This window comes from Coffea arabica, chromosome 2c, assembly GCF_036785885.1.
Source record: "Coffea arabica cultivar ET-39 chromosome 2c, Coffea Arabica ET-39 HiFi, whole genome shotgun sequence".
Lineage (NCBI taxonomy): Eukaryota > Viridiplantae > Streptophyta > Magnoliopsida > Gentianales > Rubiaceae > Coffea > Coffea arabica.
Genome location: NC_092312.1, coordinates 19,082,994 through 19,106,398, shown reverse-complemented (window position 1 = coordinate 19,106,398; position 23,405 = coordinate 19,082,994). Strand labels below are relative to the sequence as shown.

At 35.3% G+C, this 23,405-nt stretch overlaps 2 protein-coding genes and 1 non-coding gene across 11 annotated transcripts; 1 reads left to right on the top strand and 2 right to left on the bottom strand.

Moving 5' to 3' along the window:
• Positions 1-2,021: 2,021 nt before the first annotated feature.
• On the top strand, positions 2,022-7,215 carry LOC113726580 (GATA transcription factor 28). 8 transcript variants are annotated; one of them, XM_072074966.1, is made up of 11 exons: positions 2,023-2,579; positions 2,838-2,924; positions 3,004-3,137; positions 3,534-3,632; positions 3,856-3,970; positions 4,507-4,566; positions 4,701-4,766; positions 5,153-5,221; positions 5,905-5,985; positions 6,862-6,995; positions 7,091-7,215. In XM_072074966.1, exons 1-10 carry the CDS (start codon positions 2,283-2,285, stop codon positions 6,964-6,966), a joined length of 1,113 nt encoding a protein of 370 aa, XP_071931067.1. In that variant the 5' UTR covers positions 2,023-2,282; the 3' UTR covers positions 6,967-6,995; positions 7,091-7,215. The 8 variants fall into 8 exon arrangements, with proteins under 8 accessions (XP_027106177.1, XP_027106176.1, XP_071931067.1 ...); XM_027250376.2 differs by having other exon boundaries at positions 2,022-2,579; positions 2,838-2,919; positions 3,011-3,137; positions 6,862-7,215; XM_027250375.2 differs by having other exon boundaries at positions 2,022-2,579; positions 3,865-3,970; positions 6,862-7,215.
• A 1,155-nt stretch (positions 7,216-8,370) lies between these two features.
• On the bottom strand, positions 8,371-18,760 carry LOC113726579 (dynamin-related protein 3B). 2 transcript variants are annotated; one of them, XM_027250369.2, is made up of 20 exons: positions 18,117-18,760; positions 16,720-17,002; positions 16,580-16,608; positions 16,358-16,459; positions 16,019-16,087; positions 15,873-15,932; positions 15,431-15,544; positions 15,127-15,175; positions 14,686-14,795; positions 14,016-14,108; positions 13,796-13,888; positions 13,580-13,717; positions 12,208-12,321; positions 12,007-12,102; positions 11,850-11,892; positions 11,457-11,617; positions 11,204-11,350; positions 9,929-9,981; positions 9,657-9,756; positions 8,371-9,163 (listed from the first exon to the last, which is right to left on the bottom strand). In XM_027250369.2, exons 1-20 carry the CDS (start codon positions 18,504-18,506, stop codon positions 8,897-8,899), a joined length of 2,511 nt encoding a protein of 836 aa, XP_027106170.1. In that variant the 5' UTR covers positions 18,507-18,760; the 3' UTR covers positions 8,371-8,896. The 2 variants fall into 2 exon arrangements, with proteins under 2 accessions (XP_027106170.1, XP_027106171.1); XM_027250370.2 differs by having other exon boundaries at positions 11,457-11,602.
• Positions 17,263-17,345, bottom strand: LOC113728318 (small nucleolar RNA snoR53Y). The gene has a single exon (XR_003458046.1). It is a non-coding gene; the product is annotated as a small nucleolar RNA snoR53Y (small nucleolar RNA).
• Positions 18,761-23,405: the final 4,645 nt, after the last annotated feature.

Genomic DNA, 23,405 nt, shown 5'->3' with positions numbered 1-23,405 from the left:
TTTGTTTTTATTCTGTTTGAACATTCTCCTCGATTTGTTTGTGCAAATCAGCATTTATTGATTTTTCATTATCACTGCATGATAGCAAAGCAGAATAACTAAGTATAAAAAGATAAATGATTTATCGCATTCAAAGTTATGTATAACAATACGTAAATATTATAATTTAAGAAAGTAAAATAGTATATTAAATCTACCTTCTCATGCAAATCTTTTTATGAGAATTCCCTTCCTCTGTGATTTTTGTTGAACCTTCTGATGAATGATTCATATGAAGTGTATTGAAATGTGTTGATTAGAATAATCTATTATACTAATTGAGATATGCGAAGAAGATGTTTTAGGTTGGTATTGGTTGTCGGTTTCACCAATCTGATAATGATTTATCAAAATTAAAGGCAAAAATATTATGTGAGATATAATATGTGAAATATAAGAGAAATTTATTACTAATTCAAGATATATTACTAATCCTCTGTGTTCATAAAAAAACAAACAGAAAATAAAAAAAAATTCAAGATATGTTACTAAACTTTTACAATTGAAGATCAACATGCCTTTTTTTAAAAAAAAAATATATGTAATGAAAGAAGATATACCTGATAATCAAAAGGAGTGAAAACCCAAAATCGATACTTTAATGTGCCAACTGCTTGCATTGAAAATACCTAATCATGAATTTGATACTTGAAATTAATATATTAAAGGCTATATGTAGTGTAGGCATAAGAAATAAGAATTGATAAGAACATTAAAAATAGGTTTATCTTGATTTAAATTGTTTAAAATACATAACTTTGGATAGAAAATAAGAATCTTATAATATTAAGAATTCTTATAGAAAATAAAAGTGCGTTTTCAAGACAGATTTTACCTATTTTGAAAGACCACCTCAACTATATCGAGTCCTTTAAGTGCATGGATTCCTATGGTGTGGGTCCACAAACTAAATACTCCACACCATCTGAGCAGAGATGTATTGTGAATCATATAACTTAGCAATGAGTATAACCTGCATGTTTTGATTAATATCGAACAGGTTTATAGGAATTTACAAATCCGTGCTCAAATGGGAATTTATTTTTGACTGTGCGGGTCAAATACATATAGTTAATTAGATTCAATTAACTTTTTCTTTTCCATAAATTTCGTGCTATGCACTATGCCTTGATAACGCACTTAATAATAAAATTTATTAAGGATCCTATTTGCAACATCATATATTGACTTCTGTTATTAATGGTTTCTTTTGAAATTAATTACTTTTCAACTTTTTATAGTGATAACAATTCTTATTTACTTCGGTTCCTTATGCAGTACACAAATTATTGGCATGAATTTGGAGATATATCTAATAGAAATATTTATATCTCTTTTATTTATATCGCATTACTTTCTAGTTCCTTTTTTGGGTAGAAAATAAGAATTATATATTATTAAGAATTCTTATAGGAAATAAGAATTGATATATATCTAAACAAAAAAAGGGCAAGTCACGTAGGAAAGTACTTGCCGTCTCGTTAAGTCACGTAGGAAAGAAAAAACATGAAAGGATAAGAATGAAAATACGACTTTATTATATATATATATATATATGATTTCTTTAGATTCTCTTATAATTGCCGGAAAATAAAATATTTAATTTGATCTGCTGATCAGCCATTAATCCTACTACACAGCCCTTTTAGCCTTCTACTTCTTCTAGATTAGGATAGATTTTAATAACTTGTTACTCCCTTACTCTCCTATAATTGTCGGAAAATAAAATATCTAATTTGATCCACTGATCAACCGTTAATCCTACTGCACAGCCCATTTAGCCTTGCTATCCTTATAGATTAGGATAGATTTATGTTATAAAAATATTATCATTGTCGTAAAAAGAAAATCTTTAATTTGACCGGCTGATCAGCCATTAATCATACTACCTGGATGATGTGCCCGGCCAATCACGTGACTCCTCTCTCACCTGTCACGTGATTTATCTCCCCATTTGGGTCTGGGACCCTACCATTAAATGAAATTGAAAATGCATACTCATTAAATTATTTCTCCCCCCCTCCCTTCCAAACAACTCCAAGTCTACCCCTTTTCAGGCAAAAACGTGAAAGTAATTATGAAATCAACGCTATTTTCTCCTTCCTAATCAAGTTTATTAATCACAGTTGGAGTAGAGCAATTCGGATTATCTGGTGGTAATCTGCAGTGGACTTACTCGCCCGAGCTGCTGAGCTGGGCTCGGGGGTTAGGGTTTTTGGATCGTTGCATGTGATGGTGGAGAAATGGCGTCGACGATGAACGGAAGACGACGTCATAAACGGCCGTACAAGGATCGATACGTGAACGTGCCATTTCAAGTTGACGAAGACGGCTCCGCCGGCGGCTTTGACGCCGACGACATCGGCGCCGTTGACGAACGGATCAATAGCGGCGCTCGGGAGATGCGAGCTGTCAACTCCATGCCAATAGCGACTATACTAACTAGCCCCGGCGGAGCTCCCATGGCATCACGGACTAGTGAGCTCACCATCTCTTTCGAAGGCGAAGTCTATGTTTTCCCTGCTGTTCCTCCCGAAAAGGTTCAATTATAATTGGCAAATGAGATTTTTAGCATTTTTCCTCCTGTGTTGCTTCCATTTATTTGGTTTAATTTTCTGTGTTTCTTCTTTTAATTGTTATTTGAACATGTGTTGTGGTGTAATTTTTCTATTTTTTTGGTGAGAAATGATTACAATACTTTTGTTGTTCCGGTATTTGGTAAGGAAATAATTTTTTTTTTCCGTTTAATTGCATAAAGAAGCAAGGGATGTTTATATCGTTGGAATTACTCTATATAGGTGCAGGCGGTACTTTTGCTATTGGGAGGGCGTGATGTACCACGTAGTATACGTAGTTCTGAATTTCTGTTGCAACAAAATTGTAAGGTACTTTTTGCAAATACTTCTTTTTTTCTAGTTCTGTTCATCTGCAAAGTTTGATGCTACCGTTTGAATAATGCTCTAGACTACAGATGATGGTTCCAGTCAACCAAATGTGTCTAGACGAATTGCGTCATTGGTTAGATTTCGTGAGAAGAGGAAAGAGAGATGCTTTGAGAAGAAGATTCGGTACACTTGCAGAAAAGAAGTTGCACAGAGGTGCGGTTCAAAGATCATATTCTTTTGCTAGTTGTTGCAGTGTTCCTTAACTTTCGTATGCTATGAGACTTGATTCTAAATTATGGGATTTGGTTTTTCTGGGTTACAATTTTGAATGATCATGACCCTGAGCTTAAAGCAGGTCTAGGATGGCTGGTGAGTGGTGACTGTAGTTCTAATAAGATTGAGTAAAGATAATAGAACACAAGAACATGATTGTAGAGGACGGCATGCAATTCAATGGTTTAGATCATCGTCCATGACTCTCTATACAATATTCTGCTCAGTAGATGCTTTATATTTATTTCTGACACTTGTGATATTGCAAACTGCTTGTTGTGTTGTGTGTGGTATAAAATTGAGAGAGATTCTCTTTCTGGTTCTATTTTGGATTAGGATGCATCGGAAAAATGGACAATTTGCCTCTTTAAAAGATGCAGGAAAAGCTGCTGAAAATTGGGAGTCAGGCGAAGTCACTCCTCATCAAGAACATGTGTAAGTGCTCTAAAATCTTCTCCGATAATTGGTACTTCCAGAGGTTTTTTCTTTTGCTTGTTTGATACAATTCATATTTGCATTGTTTTTTGGAACAGAAGTGAACGAGTTATGTTGGAGCTTTTTCTCATTTTTGAGTTATTCTATTAAGCTATCATTTACTCGTGTAAACGCATCCTTTCTGTTCTACATGTGGTTGTTTAACTATCCATGTATTCACTAGTTCACGCAGGTGTCAACATTGTGGGGTTAGTGAAAAATCAACTCCAGCAATGCGACGGGGGCCAGGAGGTCCAAGAACTCTCTGCAATGCTTGTGGATTAATGTGGGCTAACAAGGTAGAAGCTTGTCTGACGTGTTGTGTAATTTATCTTTTCTGTTTTTAATTAATCATTTGTTGTTCTGGGCGGATTAGCCTTCATCTACATTTTGTTTTAATCAATGAAAACATTTTATGAGCTAGGCTGGTTATGGGACTAGAAGGGCTAAATTGGTAGAATTATTTTGCTTTTGGTCAGTGAACATATGGCCTATGTAAAATGAATTGCAAAGTAATTTTGTGTTAGTCTTAAATTTCTCCTTCATATAGTTGTGAACTGCTTTGGAAATCAGTTGGCATTTTTTATTTATGACTTTTAGTGTGGAAGATCATTGGGCTGTTGCATTCTTTAATGCATCGTGCTTTGGTAGCCTTCATGGATTATAATAATGACAGCTTTGTGCCAGAATACCTCATTGTCTACTACAATGTGTTTGTGACTTGTAAGACTATGGGTATTTGAATTTCTGATTAATGTTATAGTGCTGTTTGTGTTGCCTGATATTATTCTGGTTGGAGTTCGCCTTTGACTGACAATTTCTGTCTCTTGTCAAGGGAACTTTGCGGGATCTTACTAAGGGAGGACGAAGTGCATACTTCGACCAAAGCGATCCGGTAAATAGTTTCTCTCTCATTATATATAAACAGTAATAAGATGTTGACCTTTAGCCATGGTGTTATACTCCATTATGATCATATACAAACATGTTTCTGCTTTATGGACCTCATGGTGTTCATGCAATCACCAGGAAACTCCAGAGATGAAGGCTTCTAGCATGGAACCTGAAAATTCATATCATAACCAGGATGAAGAGGTATTTTATCTGTGGGTAACTTGAGTTGAATCAATTCTTTAAAATTTGGTTGTTTTGCTTTTGCATCAGATATTCAGAATGATAGGGAATTTTCACTTTGAGACAATAGATGACATTTGAATATCTCCTTAGGAATTTTTGTTGATGATGGGATTTGGATTAGTGATCTCCTGAATAAGAGATAGATTCTGAAATATACTTATGTACTAGATATCACTTTTATGTATCTGGTAATATAGTTAATCTTTCACCCTTGATGCCTTATTGTGGGTACTTTTTTTCTTTTTTTGATTAATTTGGCTGAAATTGCTCTGAAATAAGTGGCAACTGGACATACACCGTCAGTTGGTACTGAATTTTCTTTTTTTTTTTTTTGACTTGTACAGGGAAGTTCAGAAGATGCAAAACCCATGTTTGTGGAGTCTGGTTGCCCTTCACTTGGACCAAATGCGCAGGTAGCTGTAGATTCTTTTGCAATGAAACTCTTTTAAGAAACTCCCTCTCACCAGTGCAAGGTTCTCAAGAATTCTACTCTTCTACTAAATGAACTATAAGTGCTCTACTTCTCAAGATTTTCATTTCTTTGACTCATCATGACACCATAACTTAGCTTTTCCCTCTTAAGTGGTATAGGCTGCATAGCATTGTGGGATAAAAAGGAGGAGAAAAGAAAAACAGAAGAAGATAAAAGCTAGGATAGTAGTTTGTATCTTACTTGAGAACATATTTGAGAGTTGCAAATGTGTACATCAAAAAAGCACTTTTACATTTGAAATCTGCTAGTACTACTAAATTTCATTAGGAAAAAAGGACTTTTATTAGGTTAGATAACTTGAGTTGAAATTACTCTCTTGTTGCTGCTTGCTATAATTTAAGTGGCTTTCCTTAAGCAATTATGAAGCAACTCTGTGTTGCACAGTTCTACATATCATATCTTGGTTAACTCCAACTACAGTATGAATGAGTTTTATTATGAATCACTTATGACGATATTTGGTAGTTGGTTTTGCTTGCACTTTTTGTGAACTTACTGCAATTTGTTTTAGTAAGTTTTTCCTGCAAATCAAACTTTACTTTTCCTTGATGGTTCCAATTGCATTCAATTTCTGGATGTATCTAATTTACCTGTCATTTTCAGGATTTGCTGGAAACTGCTCAAGGACTTAGTGGTGATTCTCCTGTTGGATTAGGAAATTCATCAATTAACCTGGATGAACAGGTAAAAATTTCCTAATTTTCAAGATCTTTAAGGTTTTTGATAACACTTGTGACTCTTGAAAATTCATTTGTTCATTTTTCATTGTTGTATAAATATTATAGAGTTTTCCACTTATATCCAGGTATATATGCTCCATTTTACCATTTGTGGGTTTGAGGAGAGTGGGTGAGGTTGGGGTTTTCAGTGGATCATGTTGTTGCTCCTTGGAACACCTCATCAAGGGTAGCTTTGGTTTTGATTGATATACATTATGTACAGTTCCAAAATTAGATGCTCTGTGTTTTAGTGGAAGAGAGACTATATACGTCCATGGTGACAAGCTTCCTGACTTGATACTAGTAGTTCATCTATTGACTAACTCAGGGGGCCATGATGCTTCCATACTTATTCTAACATTTGGCTAGCAGAGACTATTGGCTCTTTTTTTCTTGCAACTATTAGCTTAGATGAACTTTGTTAAAGGCTTGCAATTCTGGACTTATTACTAGCATGCAAATATTAATTCCCTAACTATTTTTTCCCTCGTCTCTTTGCATGAAGAAACCAGTTGTGATAGTTGAATTGTAAAGTTAATTTCATTTTCGTTTTTTGAAAGCAAAAAAAAAAAAAGAGGGGGGGAAAAAATTTGGCTGTGCTGAACTGTTGGAAGTTCCCTTTATTTCTGATAACTATCTTTATATAGATTTCCTTCAAATTTACAGGAATGCTTTTTCTTGGCCTAGTTCTGTAGTTTGACATCTCCAATTCTAAACTTAATTTTGTGCTGTTGTTTTCCCTTAAATTTGGAAATTGTTCTTTTAACCTGATATGTGAATTCACTGCTATTAATATGTTCACAAAGTTTACACAGTTATATGTTTGGTGACGTTGTATTAGCAGGAGACTTTAGATGAACTTGCTAATGCTTCGGGGACGGAATTCGAGATTCCTTCGAATTTTGATGAGCAGGTTTGGCTTTCTAGCAACGCAGATCTTGAGTAGATGGGTAGCGGAGCATGTGCCGTCCAAAGGTGGTGAATTAGTTTAGCTAATCATGTACAGTTTTGATCAAAGATGGTGAATGACTAATTGGATACATGAGCGGTGGCTTTTTCTTGATCTATAGGGAGGAATGAGCTGGCCTCTAACTTGTACAGACGCTTCTGTCCATAATACTAAAAGCGTATGCATGTATCGGAGGAGTTGCTGAACATTTTATAGAATATAATTGATGATTGTCTGAGTGACCAAGATTCTTTCTTCCTTTCTCGCTGAGGAATGCCTATTTACGCTGCTTGTATACGACATGAAGATTGCTGCTGTCACCCAGCCAAGTGGTTGGTTTAATTGCGTTAGAGTTTGTTATGTTTTAGGGATTCTAGTTTCCTGCCTTCATGACAATCAATCTGACATGCTACCACAGAACACAGAGGGAGCAAAAAGGAGAGATGGGGAAAGCTTGGGCAGGGCAAGGGACAGTGTTGTTTGGCATTTACTTCACTCACCTATATCTGCTTTACCAGAGAACAATTTAGAGATCGCGAAACATGTACGCCACATTTTCATCGATGAAACTTCTAGCATGGCTAGGCCTTAAAAAATGAACTAGGAGATGGAAAGAGCTTCCAGTTTAGCCAGTCTAAGAGTGCACTGTTGGCCTTCCTATTCCACATAATTCAGAATTGGACGTTCTGTGAAATTTTGCGGTTTGAATGGATGACTAGAAAAATATAATACGGATGGCACTTTCCCCTCTTTTCTTGACTACTAACATAGGCAGGCCCCGGCATATGGTTTAAAATTTATTTATTCCCGCAATATAGGCAAACATGATACTACTAAAATACTCTCTCCATGCTAATAGAGACATAGTAAAGTCGTGGGGATCCAACTTTTAATGGAGATACAGCAATCATTATGTTTAGATGATGTGATATCAATGAATTTACACATGTATACTTTGACTTTAAACTATTTTCTAGTTAAATGCACATTAAAATTTTAAAAAGTTACTGTTTCAAACAACAGGAATAAAAAACATGTATCCAATTTGAAATGATAACTCTTATTTTAAAACATCAATAAAGTGAAAACACAACATTAACAATAGAACACAGGGGGCACAAAATTCCAGGGGTCTCCCCTGGATGCCTATATTGGGCTTGTCCACGTTTCATTCAATTACTCTTGAGCAAATTTAAAACAGATGCCAAGGACATGGTTGTACTGCCCCGGTGCAAGATCTTAAAGCTCATTTAGGCCAAGTATTTGTCTTTCAAACATTTTAGGGCATTCAACCAAGCACTCTTTTCTGATAAAGGTTTACCGGATTCATACTTGTACCACCTCAAGAAGAAACAATTACATCAAGAAATTCTCGATATGAAAGGCTTTAACAGTATGCCATACATGAACAGGAGGAATACTACCGTGTCAAAATATGAATTAATATCGAGTTAGAGATACATTTGTTCTCCCAGTAGAAAAAGCAAAACTTTATATGCTGTACACAAACCTCCAAAACATGGTTGAAATCACATCCGAGAACTTGCTCAGTCATGATCGTGAAGAACACGAGAGCAGGACCAACAAAATTGCATAACCTCGGTAAAGAAACTAAATACACTTCCATAAATTTAGGCATATTGTCAGCAACGAAAAGGTCACCACTGCTAGCAAAGATGGAAGCAATGGCTCCTTTATTTAAGACCTTTTATGCTGGAGCTTGTGATAACCACTTAAAACAAACTATATATGGGAAGGAAATGAAAAAATAGATGGGTAGGCAAAATAATGGTCAACCTTACTATCAACTTTTTCTTCATAAAAGAATACTAGCTCTCCACCAGATCCGAAAGCCATGATCCTAGATGTCCTCCAATCTGCTGGACAGTGATCAAATGTCTTTCCATCCACCATGTCAGCAATCAGCCTATACATCAACTGCAGGATAAAGATAATTTCGCCCCCCTCCATTAGAGTCAGCATTGCCATAAAATGGAGAATGGAGCTCTCCAGAATGAGATGACTTGCGGGATTTGAGATTTTTTGGAGCAGTGTAGGAATCAGTTGAACCACTGCTGGTGGTGTAGAAGGATGATGATGGCAGCCCATGGATCTTTGGGAGACCAGTTGTGTCTGTACTTAAGCTGTAGCCCCTCTCTACTGTATCAGCTTCAAGAGGCAACTCATCCAAAACCTAGATAAAAAGGATAACAAAACATTGCCTTCAATTGCACAAGTTCCATTCAAATTTTTTCAAGGAGGTTTACCATCTGCAATTGGTTAGCTTAATCACCTAGCAACACAAAAAACTCCACTCGCAACCAAAAATTAGAAAATTTGTTATAAAAAAAAAGGAAGGAGTAAAAGGGAAAAGGAAAACAAACGATAACAAGATCCAATCAGAACAAACTATAGATGAGAATGGGAAGGGCATGAACTTTGGAGCTTTAGCAATCCATAGAGACAGGATATTGTTCTGGTAGAAGGCCTTTGCCCGAAAAGATCACAAGACGACAACCACAAAACCCAAAGAGTCTATACTTAGCCTGATCGACAAAATTGACATGCTAACAGCATTCATGCATGAAATTGAAACATAGCAATAAACCTCCAAACTGTAGAATGAATAGACTCAAACTTGAAATGTTCATTTAGCTACAGACAATCACAAGGATCCAAGCACTCACTCGGAAAGCTTGTTGAAGAACACGAAGTGTCTCTCGAGCACGTTTCCTCTTCAAGGCTATCTCATCCGGTTCCTGCAACATCTCTTCGAATAAATTGTCTCTGATACAAGTTACCATTATCCCAGTCAATATAACTGATGAATAATTAAGCAGACACAGAACTTGAAGGTCAGAGTCCACCAGAAGACCAGAGGTACCTAGTGTATGACGCTTTCAAAAAAAAAGTTGACATTAAAACACCATTATGACAAGATTAGCTACATATATATTACCTGTAAAGCTTTTTGATGAACACATTGTGCAGCTCTCGTTTGGTGTGGTTTACCTGGGTCAATCATTTATTGCAAAAAACTTACATTAATCAGTTGTACTTCATCCTTTTTAAACAGCAAACTTGAAGAAAAGTAAAACCAGAACTGTTTCTACTGTTTTTGGGACAGAAGACCTCAGCTGCAAGCAAACAGAACTATTTAACATAGCAGCAACAGTTCCACAATTGAGAATCCAAGGTCTTCCCAGTCATAAGCTGACATTTACTTGATACCATTCTTCCAAACTAATAAATGATAGTTCGTCATTCTTCATCAAAAATTCATACTGATAAATGACAATTCGTCATTCGTTGTCAAAAAACTAGAACATTCTTTGTTTTAATTTACCAAGTTACCAGTGATATCTTACAGTTCAATTGATGACAAAGCAATAACATGAACTGCCAAAACAAAAGGAGACCTCAGTGCAGGGATTCCCATATTGGCACGCACACAGACATACGAACCGACAGACAACTATGGAGGGAGAAAGAGTGACTTTATAAATTAGAAGTGTATGATGACATTCATTTTGTGCTTCACTTATTTATTCCTGCCCCGGGGGTGGGGGTGGGGGTGGGGGAAGGTCGTGGTGTTTGCTTGAGACCTCATAAAATAACCTGTCTCACAGCATCAGAAGATATCTCAGGGTGCTGGTGGCCCAAAAGTTGCATAAAACATATACTTGGAACAAATTGCATGGAATTGGTTCTCCAAGAGCATAATATGTTACGAAGCCAACCACCCACATAATCACAAAGTCACGCCATAACCAAGAAAAAACAGCTACAAAATTGAATATTTTAAATTTCTGATACTGAAGAATAGCAGTGAAAACCCCATGAGGAAAAAATTGCAATACCAATAAGAATATTCTTATTTGCTTGTAGTCAGCAACAATTAAACACTGCATGTACAGAAGTATCAATGTAAATAGTGGATTAACATTCTAGGTTAATATCCACAATATTAAAATCAGAGAAAAAAAAGTATGTTCGAACAAACAGAAAGATCAGAAGAAGAAAGGTATCAATGAGTATGACAGCAGTAACTGCCAATTCAAAATCAATGCCAATTTATCAGGAAATGTATGCCACACTCAAAAGTTTCTCCCAGCCATGAAACCTTAGGTTATAAATACTACAGGCAGTGATAATGGGAAACTGATGCGACAAAAGAAATATAGAGTAATAAACAACCAAAAGAGGTGCAATCCCAAGAAGAATTATTGTTTACCAGAAAATGCATGATTGCTTTGGGTACAGAATCTTCAATATTCTTTCTAACAATATCATAGTAGGACCTCAGCAACAGCTTTGTTACTGTAATCTCAATTGCCTCCTGATCTGAATGGGTTTCAGATGGCCTTAGCACTGTTGGTGGCTGTAAGAAAATTTCTCAGAAAATTATAACAAAATCATGCGCCAGACCAAAAGAAAGCTTAGTAAGCTATCCACAAGAGACTGGGAATAAGAGTGCATGCAAAAACCTCTCTTAGATGAATCATTGAAAAGGCATGGTCAAAGGCATGGTCCATGCTCTGAACAGGTTCATTAAAGTGCTTGTTGGCGTTCTCTTTAGCAGATGAGCGATTGTCAGATCCACCAAAAATAGAGGATATTCCCCAGCTTGAACCTGTTGTAGTAGGTCCTGCAATATAGCAGAATGCAAATAATTATATTAATTTTCATTCTCATCCTTAAATGCATCTGGAAACAAGACATAAGATTTGTATCCTGGCCTTGACTTGGATTTTTCAAATCACCGTATAAGAAGAGTAATTAGCATATCTTATAGGTCAATTCACACAGAACTGTTGAACATTTAATGCTTTCCCATAGTAAATATGATATGGATAATATCACCAATGAGATGGCAATACCAGAATTTCCAGTTTTCTCGACATCTGCAGCAGAGCGAACACTCTATATCCCATGCAAAAAGATGAAAAGTTATCAGGTAGATATACAAAAAGTCAAAACCAAGAGCATGGCCCCACAGAATCCACTGGGATTAACATAGACGGATAAAAGGCCTACCTGTTCGGGTACAAATCCATTCACCGGCCTAGCAAGAATAGCACGTGATTTTAGACTTCTTTCTGATGTTGGTGCTTTCTCTGAATCTACAACATCCTGTTGATGTTATGTAAATCAGAAACAGCAAATATAACAGCTAAGCTTGATTGTGAAACTAAGGAGTGGAAAGGCAAAATGTAAAATAAAATAAACAAAATTTACCTTCTGTCTTGGATTAGGGGCAGATATCCTAGAGGACTTTATCTGTTGCAATGCTGTTTCCACAGCTTTACTACCACCAATAAAATTTGGATGGGATGTATTTATGTAATCCATCTGCAGAACTTATTAGTTATTATGCCAGGATTATATCATTCTTGAACAAGGACAATTACAACCTGTGCAAAGAGGACCCTGGTGGACATCTAAATTAAAGATCCAGACTTGCGCAATATCCATAACAACAATTTTGAATCAAACGTATTTTCTTGCTTGGGCAAAGTCTTCTTATTTAGAAGAAGAGTTTTCATTGTAGAAGATGTGCCAAAAACAGATCTCCTTATCATACGCATCATTTTCAGGTAAGTCATCCCAATGTCATAATCAGCACACAGGTCTTTGCTTCACTTATAATTTTAATCCTACACGCCTCAACATTCCTAAAATGCTTGGATTTGGCAATTTTAATACTATACCCCTCAACACTACTATTTCACCATTGTTCATCATTAGATAAAACATCTGACATCTCCTATCAAAGAATCTGATTATACTGCTAGAGTGCAGAACACACCACCAAACCACACAACCAGTAGCACCGCACCCCCCCCCCCAAAAAAACAAAAGGCGCGCAGGCAAGAACCCAAAAAAGGTTAAAGTTGGAAATACAAAATAAGAAAAACACTAACAGCAGAACCTGAGGACTAACCAAAGGCATTCACATCATAGTAAAATAGGGCTAGTGAGGATAAATGCAAGGGGAAAAAAAGGACTTTCATTCGTATAAGCTATAAGTTCCGACTCTATATGCAACAAATAAAAGGAAAATAAAGAAGCTACCGAGAAACCAAATTCATGAATTGATTTTCATTTGTTGTGGGTTCACTAAGTATATAACATGCTGAACTATTTTATATTCAACAAGAGCCATGATGTATTGCTTACAATCACCTAAACTAAAAGTTTTTCTTACACTAAAAGATGGGATCAGTTGTTATATTTTGCTTCTAGCTTAATTAAGCTAAAAAATCAAATTCTGAGATGCATTTGAGAACAGCTTCTCAATTTAAAATTTTTTTTCTCACTTTAAAAACTTCTAACCATAATGCACGCTTCCGGTCTTTTTAATGATCCTTCAAGAATCACTTCTTGTCAAGTAACCCTCTTAAAAACAAACGAATAAACAAAACAAGCTGCATATTTCCTGGGAAAGTAAAATAATTAATCCATCTGTACAAAATCCAAAAAGAGGAAAAAGGCTATTGTGAGTTTTTTTCAATGTCACAGGCCTATTCTACAAGTATAGGTGAAAGGAAATGGCATACAGGAAACATACTTCAGGCCAAGAAACGAGGAAAACATCCAAATACCATACCTCCATCTCAATGATGTGACCAATCATTGTTTCAGAGGGTTCAAGGCCTTCCCGTAAAAAGTTCCCTGTGACCTCATCCATACGCTTTCTAAGAACAGGAAAGCGTTGCAATTCATGGATTATGCAGCGGTGGCTCATCTGAAGAGAGAAAATAACCAGAATTAGTCTCCAGATATGGTTAAGACTTCTCATGTCCAGAAAATATAAGCAGCGCACCTTTATCAGCTCATCATAAATGAATCTAGCACACTGAAGACTAGGGTCCAATAAACGAGCTATCTGTCTACGAACTAGAACTTCAAATGGCACCTAAAGGATGCAGTTCCCCAAGAAACAAAGATACAACAAACAAACTGTCAATTAAGTAAGAAATTTTTGCATTAACTCATACATTTCAGATAGCAATGAATAGGCGATAATTTGATAAAAGACCCACTTCTGGTACAAATAATGCAGACTTAGGACCAGTTGCATTTTGAATGGCAGTTCGAATGTCATCATCAGTCAAATCTTCACAAGGATCCACTTCCTGTGAGATGTAACAATCTCGGTCAAGTTTGTTAGCAGCAATTTAACTAAGCCAGCACTGGAAATTTAAACTGGATATATATACTATGATTTGGACGAAGCAAACGAACAAATAATTTACCAGCCAATATGGCAGACAAATCAGTGGATGCTCCAACATTTTCTCTTAAAAAAAGACTTGGAAAAAGAATTGTAAAAAAAAGTGTATCTGATAAAGCACACCCATGGCTTTTACTTGCAAATGAGTAGGGGAACTAAAACCAAACAAGTAAGCATTATAACAACAAAATGCTTTTACACTCAATTGAAGTGTGTTTTGTTCTTGCTTCCTTTTTTGTTTCCTCTTTTTTCTCTCTCACTAACCCAATAATGGTCAATTTTGCTTTTTCAGGAAAACAAAGAGACGGTCATAACATTTAGTACAAACATGCTAGTTCCTAATTATGTGCAAACTCATATCCTATGGAAAAATTTCAAAGGTTGACCATGAAAAGATCAACGAAAAATAAAGAGACCAAATATTGCAGAGCTTCAAAAATTTACAACTGACAGCATAAATCCATATCAACATTATATACCTCCAAACTCTTCACATATATGTTCTGGAAGATGTAATGGATTCTTGCTCCTCCAGAGAGCTCAGAAGTAGACATTTCTTCATTCTTTCCCTCTATCATTGAAGAATAAGCTGTTTAAGAAAGAAAAGGTAATGTCATCAATGACCTATGACATCCCAGTAGTGGTCCCCCCACCAAAAGGAGCTGGCAGCTAAAGCAAAATACTGCGTGTGTTTGGATTGAGAAGATTTGAAATAAAATAATTTGCTTCACAAATTCCAATTACTTTTTTATCTCACATACATCACATCACAAAAAAGTGCTACAGTAATTATCTCAAATAAATCATCCAAATAAGCTCTTATCCAAACAAACTCACTGTTAAACACTTTTCATATTTTACATCGAACACTTCTCAGACACACAACACTCACAAAGAAACAAAATGCATGGCAGCATTACCTTCACAGTACTTCGAAAGAATATTAAGCAGTAGTGCCCCCTGACCGGCCTATGGTTAGAGAGTACAACAAAGAATTAGTTACACTGTTAGGAAGCGTATTATAACAGTCAACAAATATAAACTCGCACGGAAAACCCTAAAAGATCAGACCACATTCAGTTGATGACAGGTTAATCAACCAAAAGAACATCGTATAGCTACAGCTTTCCAATTCAAATTATATGAAGAAGAAAGTTCTAATCGGACTCAAAATGATCTGCAAACAGACAACACTTTCATATAAAATTGCATTACAGACTATACCTTTGATTCAGTTACTTCTCCATAGCTAGCGTGTTCTTTTGCAACACTAACCAGACTAGAATTGATGCGTGCCTTCAATCCTGGAAGAACAGCCTTGATATGTTGTATCAAAAGCTGCAAAAAGACAAGCCAGCTCCATCATGATTGATTTACAGAACAGCAGAATACCGTAAAAAACATCATGGAGATAACAAATTAAGAGGATATCATTTCTAAATGATAAGACAAAACTGGAATTTATGAACAGAGAAGAGCATGGCAAGTATAGTTTCTTGTTACTCCACTTCTAAGTACGCATCTCCTAGAAAAAATGCATGACATTATCAAATTGACACGTCAAGGGCAATATACCTAAGCAATAAAAATGACTCAGCGTTTAATATAATACTCTATAGCAAAAAGAGTTGCATGAGAATGTTGTGAGTCAGAAATCCATAAATACCTGGTTCAACTTCTTTGCCAACTGAGGTACGCCACAGCGATCGGCAAGGTCACTGTACACCTACATTAAAACAGCAAGGAAAATGAAGTAGGGTAAACCAGAGCAACATATGAACTAAAAAGTAAAAAAAAAGTCAGAAGTCATACTGGGCGACTACGGAAAAATTTCTCCTCAGCGATAAGTGCATCCTTAATACTCCGATTCATCATTATGTCCTGTTAAAGGGCCAAGTAAGCGGATCACAAAAGGACTTTCTTCAAAAAAAAATAATAAGGCCTCACTAACCCATACTTATCTTACAGCATCTCTATGCAAGTCAAAATTTATGTACACTAGATGGTAGTTCCATTATCTTTCCAGATGCTGAAATAAAGAAGTGCTTTAAAAAAACACTACAGGCATATAAAACCCAGACTATAGAAAACACCACAGGCATATCTGTTTAGTTGAACTACATTTCATGATTGACAAGAAAAGAATGATACCTCTTGACTACGGTTCACAACTCCAAGATAGCCAAGTTTAAGCGGAATTATTTTTCCAAGCAAAAAGTTGCGGGCATCAGTACCCCTGTCCATAATATCCAACTGAAGCAGCAGACAGGTACAAAGAATTCATAAACAGAATATTCAACTTAATATAGGAAACCTTAAAACCCAGATGTATATCATTATGTATTTTATCTAAGGAGAAAAAATGGGGCTTACCTTGGTTATCACACCAATTGTTCGCAGCCCTGCCAATAGAAACTTGTGTTAAACTCGAGAATTGACAAATTTCAAATAAACTAGCAGCTTTCACACATTTAACTGCTTTCAACAAGAGAAATAAAGACACCAGAACCTACCATCAGGATCAGCAGCTCCAGCAATTTGAAGAGCATCTGAATTTGCCAAGTCAGCATTCGCTGGTGTAACAGCTAGTATTAGGCAGGTAGGACGTTTGATATAAGACATTATCATTGTTCTGATACGTGCTTCAATATCAGAAGGCTGATCACCCACAGGGACCTTTGTAATACCCGGCAAATCCACAAGGGTAATATCAAGAACGTTTGGTGAAAAAATCTTTAGACGAATCTGCTTGTCTGAAACACCTTTATTTAATCCTGCTTCTCTCACTGTCTCCGCCTAAAGAACAGATTGAATTTCAGTTTTATGAAACACAAAAGATGACCTTTGATCTAAAAGCACATTTTCTTTTTTTTTTTTTAATGAGCAGTTCATCACATAACAAAAATACTATTGTTTTCACAAATGTGATGTCCAAACAAGAAACCTTTACTGAATGCATAAGTTTTATACCTGGACAGCAAACTGATGCTAAACCTGCTAGACGGTACCATTATTTTTACTTATAATGAGTAGTTAATTATACAAATTTCTGCAATTGTCCCTCAGATATTATCATAAATGGTTCCAATCTTCATTTGATCAGAATTAGCATGGTTACAACTGAAGCATCACAGGGAACTGTAGTGAGAAACCACAACATGGTATGGCAATTCATGTGCCAAAACAAATTGACTAGTGCATTGTCATGAGAGTACATATAATAGGGAACATCATTTTAATGGCTCAATTGTATACCACCCAGCCTTATTCAGAAAAAAATTCCATGTAATGGGTCTCAAATTCCCATAATTCCTGCTTACTTCTTAAGGTCAAATAAAAACAATCAGATCAGTAAGGAGGTATTAGTAATGGATAGTAAGGACATCATATGCGGACAGACAAAGTTGCAGCCAAAAAATTGTAAGGGTAGCAGTTGTCTCACCTCAGTATATAAGTAATATTTTACGTAGAAGGACATAAAATGGTATTAACATGAAAATGTATCTTTTCTAGTGCAACAATTAACAAAAATTTTGCATAGGAGGCCTAGCACAGTAGCCTACAAAGTAGCAAGTGTTGCGGTACATGAATTATATATGACTCGCTGAACCAATAACAGCTCGAGAACATGAAACAAAAGCGTTACATTCCACAAAATCCAAATAACCAAATAGAAAAATGATACAATCACCACAATCATTAACCTTTGTACAGATACTTTCACTCATGCACCTAAATCTGCAACACACCTACATATTTAAAGCTTTTAATTCATGAAATTGTAACGATTCAAATTTAGGATAATGAAAAACAATTGCGGAATACAAATGCTTTCACAATTTTTTAAAGACTTAAAATAACAAATGCAAAAATAGGCACATAAATGCAGAGTTAGACCCTAGCAATTCACCTCAATCTCCTTCCTAATTTCATTGAAGTTGTAGAATCTCTTTCCAGGAAGATGCAAAAACTCTCCCCACTCTTCATCGGTGCCATCAGGCTTTCGTCTAGTCTGCACGAGCTGAAGAACGAGAGGTCGTCGAGTACAAATATCCGAACCTCTGGGCAAGAAATCTCTTCCGACTAGTGCCTCCAGAACACTGGATTTTCCACTGCTCTGGCTGCCGACGACCGCCACTTGCGGCAGTTCAATTGTAGACTGACTGGAGAGCTGCGCGAATATGTCCTGGAGCTTGTTGACGATCGGAATGACCGAGCTCCCCAACAGCACAACACTACTATTGGATTGACTGGCCGGAGACGGAGAAGCAACGGCGTCGTTTACTGGTTCCTCAGCCATAGATGGACTGTCGTCGGCTGAGAATTGAGACCAATCAAATCAACTGTGCGTTAGCTACCGTGTTCTACTGTGTGCGGAAGAGATCGAGAGAGGGGAGTACTGAAACCCTAGCGTTGCGCGAGTTTTGAGTCTTTTGACTCGTAAGGCGGAAGGAGAAAGTAGAAAGCGGAAAGGGGGAGAGTTTTGAAAACCTGCTTTATTTTTTGGGGAGAGAGAAAGGGCGTGAGATTTCGTGATTTCTTCTCGTACCGCCCAAGAAAGGGGTCTGATTTTCTTGCATGGGGATTCAGGTTAGGGTTGCCAATTGGATCGGATTAACCCGGGTTTAGCCGGTGGGAAGTAGCGGATTATTGCCCATGTGCGCTGTCCTTCATACAATTATTGCGTAGTATCTTCATTTTCTTAACCAAAAAGAATATATATATATATATATGTATATGTATATGTATGTATGTATGTATGTACATAGGGTGGTCCTCTCGGTCTAAAAATTATATTTCAATTAATTAAAATTTGATATTAACTTTTTAAACATATTTTCGTTGTCTTCTAAATTTATATTTCAATCAACTTTAAAATGCAACATATCAAAATAATAAAAATATTTTCTTAATATAATTAAAAAGTCTCTCATCTCCTCTTACATGATAAAAATAGATAAAAACATTCTCTCTACCACATAAGAGGGAAAAATGCCATCAAAGTGAATAAAAAAAATATCAGAAATTTTAATACCATTCATAATGTTGTAAATTTTAAATCCAAATTAGTACCATCTATTTTCCCCAAAAAAAAGATTAATTTTTTAGTGAAAAAGTTTCTACCAAGCTGCAAAAATGCTATGGGCTTTTTGGTCAACTTGGTCATAAAGGTGTAGATTTAAATTGTGAATTGTGAATATATACATATAAATACACATACACATGTATGGGTGTATATATACACACACACATATATCATGTGCTACGATACTAAAATATCGTGTATTTATGTAAGGACCAATTAATGTGAAACCAACTCCAACTCATTTTAGTAGTTTAGATATTCTCGATTGATTAATAAAATATAATGTGTATTTTCAACAAGATTTTTTTTCTATTTTCTTTTGAAAAAATGGCAAAGAATAATTTTCTATTATAGACAAATAATTTCATGAGAATTTAATGATACCCTTTAACGAGAAATTAATACATTAGGTGGGTTTACTACTATTTTACTCATAATTGAGCTTTACACACGCTGATAGTTGCTTGACCATTCCAACTCATTTAAAGAACCAAATGTTACCTTTCTTATTCAAAAGCACTACTCAAAGTAGCACATACTTAATCTACAATCACCAAAGAAAAGAAAAAAAAGTAAACGTAGACAAAATGAAGGATTTGTGCAATGGGTTATGAGTGACATTTATTAAGATATATTTCAAGTATTAGAATTTTTTGAAAGGTCGGATTAATTAAGAAAGGTATATAAATATAAAGAAAGGTAATGATTGTTAATACATGTATATGTAATAGATTAAATGGAATTTATGTGTGTCAAGGAATGCGTAATGAACATCCAGTAGGAAAACCTAAAAAATGAGATCACCTAAGTGTTTGTGTTTATCCTTTAGAGTTCATTGCATGAAATTCGTCCCATAAATCTTAACACTTATCCTTATGAATTCCGGGTACAGTTCGTTCCTCCTTGGCTGATGCTCCTATTTTGCTTGTTAATGAAATAAAATAAATAAATAAATAAAAAGAATGTTTGCAATTTTATATGTCCACGTGAAAGAAATTGTTCAATTAAAAATAATACAATTTTAGCTTTATTTAAGAAAAAATCATTCAAAATGTCTATCATGTTTCACTAATTGAATTTTTTTCGTCATTTACTTTTAAAACATAACAAGATCAAAATTGAAGTAAAAAAACCTAGGAACCCTTAAAATTGGAGTAAAAAAACCTAAGGAACCCGTAAACTATCATCGTTCTCCACTTTTGACCCCTAATCAATTTTTTTGTCTCCAACTGGCCCTTGAACAATTAAAAGTGCATAATTTAAGGACTTCTAGCCATTTTAAACATAAATTCAAACAGAATTGAAGGGCATTTTTGTCCAAAATTAATCAAAAGTATCGAGAGCAGGAGTAGAAGTTTTGAGAAAAGAAAATCCTTCATTTTGGTTAAACACTTCATTAAAATTTTCCATAAAATTTCCAAATTTATTGATTTCATACTTGAGAGGGACATGAAAAATCTAATGAAACTTTGGGCATTCGAGTATAAAAATCAATGAATTTAAAAATTTTGTAGAGAAATTTGATGAAGAATTCAAGAAAAATGAAGAGTTTTCCCTTTTCAATACTTTTACTTGTACTCTCAATAATTTTGATCATAGTTTGGACAAAAATGCCCTTGGTTTCGAGTAGAATTTATTTTTAAAATGGTCAAAAGCCCTTAAACTCTACACTTTGAATTGTTCAAGAGCTAGTTGGAGACAAAAATAAATCAAGGACCAAAAGTGGATAATAATGATGGTTTAGAGGCTTCCCAGGTTTTTCACTCTAAAAATTGCTTCATTTTATTATTTTCTCCCAAATCGGGATATTTGAGACAATTATAAAAGAAGGGAATCGATCGCTTTATATAGAACTAAGCGATCGCTTTATATAGAACTAAGCTTCAGTTTATCTCAAATTCAAATAAAGAAATTTGATCCCAATTAGGATTGCAAACGAATCAACTCCTCACAAGTGCTCGTGAGTTGGTTCAGTCAAATTTGGATTCGAGTTTGGTCAAATATCAAGCTCAAGTTTGAGCATAAAGAAACTCAACTTGTTAGCTCATGAGCCACTCAACTATACATATATATATGTATCTATGTATTATTTTTTTTTATTTTAATAGTGAAATTATATATATTTCTAATATTTTATTATTTGATTAAAGAAAAATTACTATTTTATTCTTTTTTAAAAAAAATAAAATAATTATTTCTTTTAAGTTTGAGCAGGTTCGAACTCGAATTCGACTTGACTCAAATTTGAGATCAAATTTGAATTCAAACTTTACATTGAGAGCTCATCAAATTCAAGTTTGCGTTCGAATTTGGTAAAATTGAATCAAAATTAACTCGATTCAACTAGGTCAAAACTCGACTTGACTCAACTTCTTTGCAATCCTAATCTCATCTCAATACAAGCTTTAATTGAGTCCTTGAGTGTGAAATAAGGTAATCTTGAAATCGAAATAGAGGCTTTTTTGGTCCTTTCATTTTTTGCCAGAGACATTGGAAGGTGGCCCAAGCAAAAAAGTCACCCATACAAATCATCTACCATCTTACATGCTATACACTTTCCATGATATAAGGAGAAGGAACTTTCAGTGTCGACACATTAGGTCATCTTTTCCTAAGGAAAAATTGCACACATTGTACCTCACATATTAACAATGTGAAAATTTAGTCTCTCAGAACGAAAACAAGCATTTTTAGTCTATTACAATAAAAAAAAAAAGGATCAATTTTGGTCCCTGTTAGCTTTTCCATGTAAATTCTTGACAGACCCAGTCACGGAAACATCACGTGACCAACTTTTGAGGGACAAAAAGGGCAAATCACTCAGATCTTGACCAAAATGTAGAGGACCAGTATCACTAGGAAGATGATGGATTTATTGATAGTGATTATCAATTTAGTGATAAGGAGTACATAATGCAACAAGTCAGACAAAGAAAAGCCGAGTGGGATAAAGTTGTGAGGAACAGTGGATCCACTAAGGGGACAAGCAGTCAACCTGAAATGGTGGGAGCTGAATTTGATGAAGATGCTACTGAATCAGAAAATTTTGACAGTGCTTGCGATTTAGAAGAAGAGAAAATGCAGTCGAGGAAGAGGGTCAAGTATCCAAGATTCAATCGTAATGCGGGACATGCAAGACCACAAATTTCAGGTTGGTCAAGAACTGGTCCTCTACATTTTGGTCAAGATCTGAGTGACTTGCCCTTTTTGTCTCTCAAAAATTGGTCACGTGATGTTCCCGTGACCGGGTCCGTCAAGAATTCACACAGAAAAGCTAACAGGGACCAAAATTGATCCTTTTTTTTTTATTGTAATAGGCTAAAAATGCTCATTTTCGTTCTGAGAGACTAAATTTTCACATCGTTAATATGTGAGGGGCGATTTGTGCAATTTCCCTTTTCCTAATTATCTTATCCACTGCCAATATGGTATTCTTTTTTTTTTTTTTGACTGAAATATCATTCACATCAACATGTAATTACATATGTATGTAAAAGACTGAGCACACATACATGAGCACATTATAAATTAGGAGTAGTATTATGTTATTGTTGAAGTATTTTTAATTTAACTTTAAATTGTTAGTAAGTACCAATCATGGTTATGGGTAATATTACACACATAACATGATGCATCAAAAATTAGGAGTATCATGTTATTAGTTAAGTTTTTTTTTTTTTTAATTTTAACTTAAAAATTTTGTAAGTAAATACCAATCATGGTTTTTGGGCATGCAATAAGCAAACAAAAATGGATCTACACACTTTTTATTTGATTAGATTAGATTTCAAAATTTCTACTACTAGTAAAGTGTAAATCAATTATCATGAAATGAATTCAAGAAATATACTCATTCTACAAACACAAGTTTTTATGTTATTCATACTTTGGTGCAATTTCAGTAGTGCACCCCTAATGTGTAGTACAATCAGTAGTTCCCATCCTCTCTCTCACCAACACAGAGGATAGAACACCACAGTTCCCATTATTCTGAGCTGTCTCCCCACCCCGCCAGTTTTGCCTCTCCACGCCCGCGACGATAAATTTCAGCCGAAGATAATTGAAGAAGCATCGAGCTATGGTAGATTAACTTCGAGCAATCAAGGAAAGGAA

Excerpts from the sequence above, each read along its gene's own strand:
- LOC113726580 (XM_072074966.1), top strand. The coding sequence starts at position 2,283 with ATGGCGTCGACGATGAACGGAAGACGACGTCATAAACGGCCGTACAAG. Across the intron at positions 4,767-5,152 it reads ATCATAACCAGGATGAAGAG|GGAAGTTCAGAAGATGCAAA; the intron begins GTATTTTATCTG and ends TGACTTGTACAG. Across the intron at positions 5,222-5,904 it reads CACTTGGACCAAATGCGCAG|GATTTGCTGGAAACTGCTCA; the intron begins GTAGCTGTAGAT and ends TGTCATTTTCAG.
- LOC113726579 (XM_027250369.2), bottom strand. The coding sequence starts at position 18,506 with ATGGCTGAGGAACCAGTAAACGACGCCGTTGCTTCTCCGTCTCCGGCC. Across the intron at positions 17,003-18,116 it reads AAATTAGGAAGGAGATTGAG|GCGGAGACAGTGAGAGAAGC; the intron begins GTGAATTGCTAG and ends TCTGTTCTTTAG. Across the intron at positions 14,796-15,126 it reads TCTTTCGAAGTACTGTGAAG|CTTATTCTTCAATGATAGAG; the intron begins GTAATGCTGCCA and ends TTTCTTAAACAG.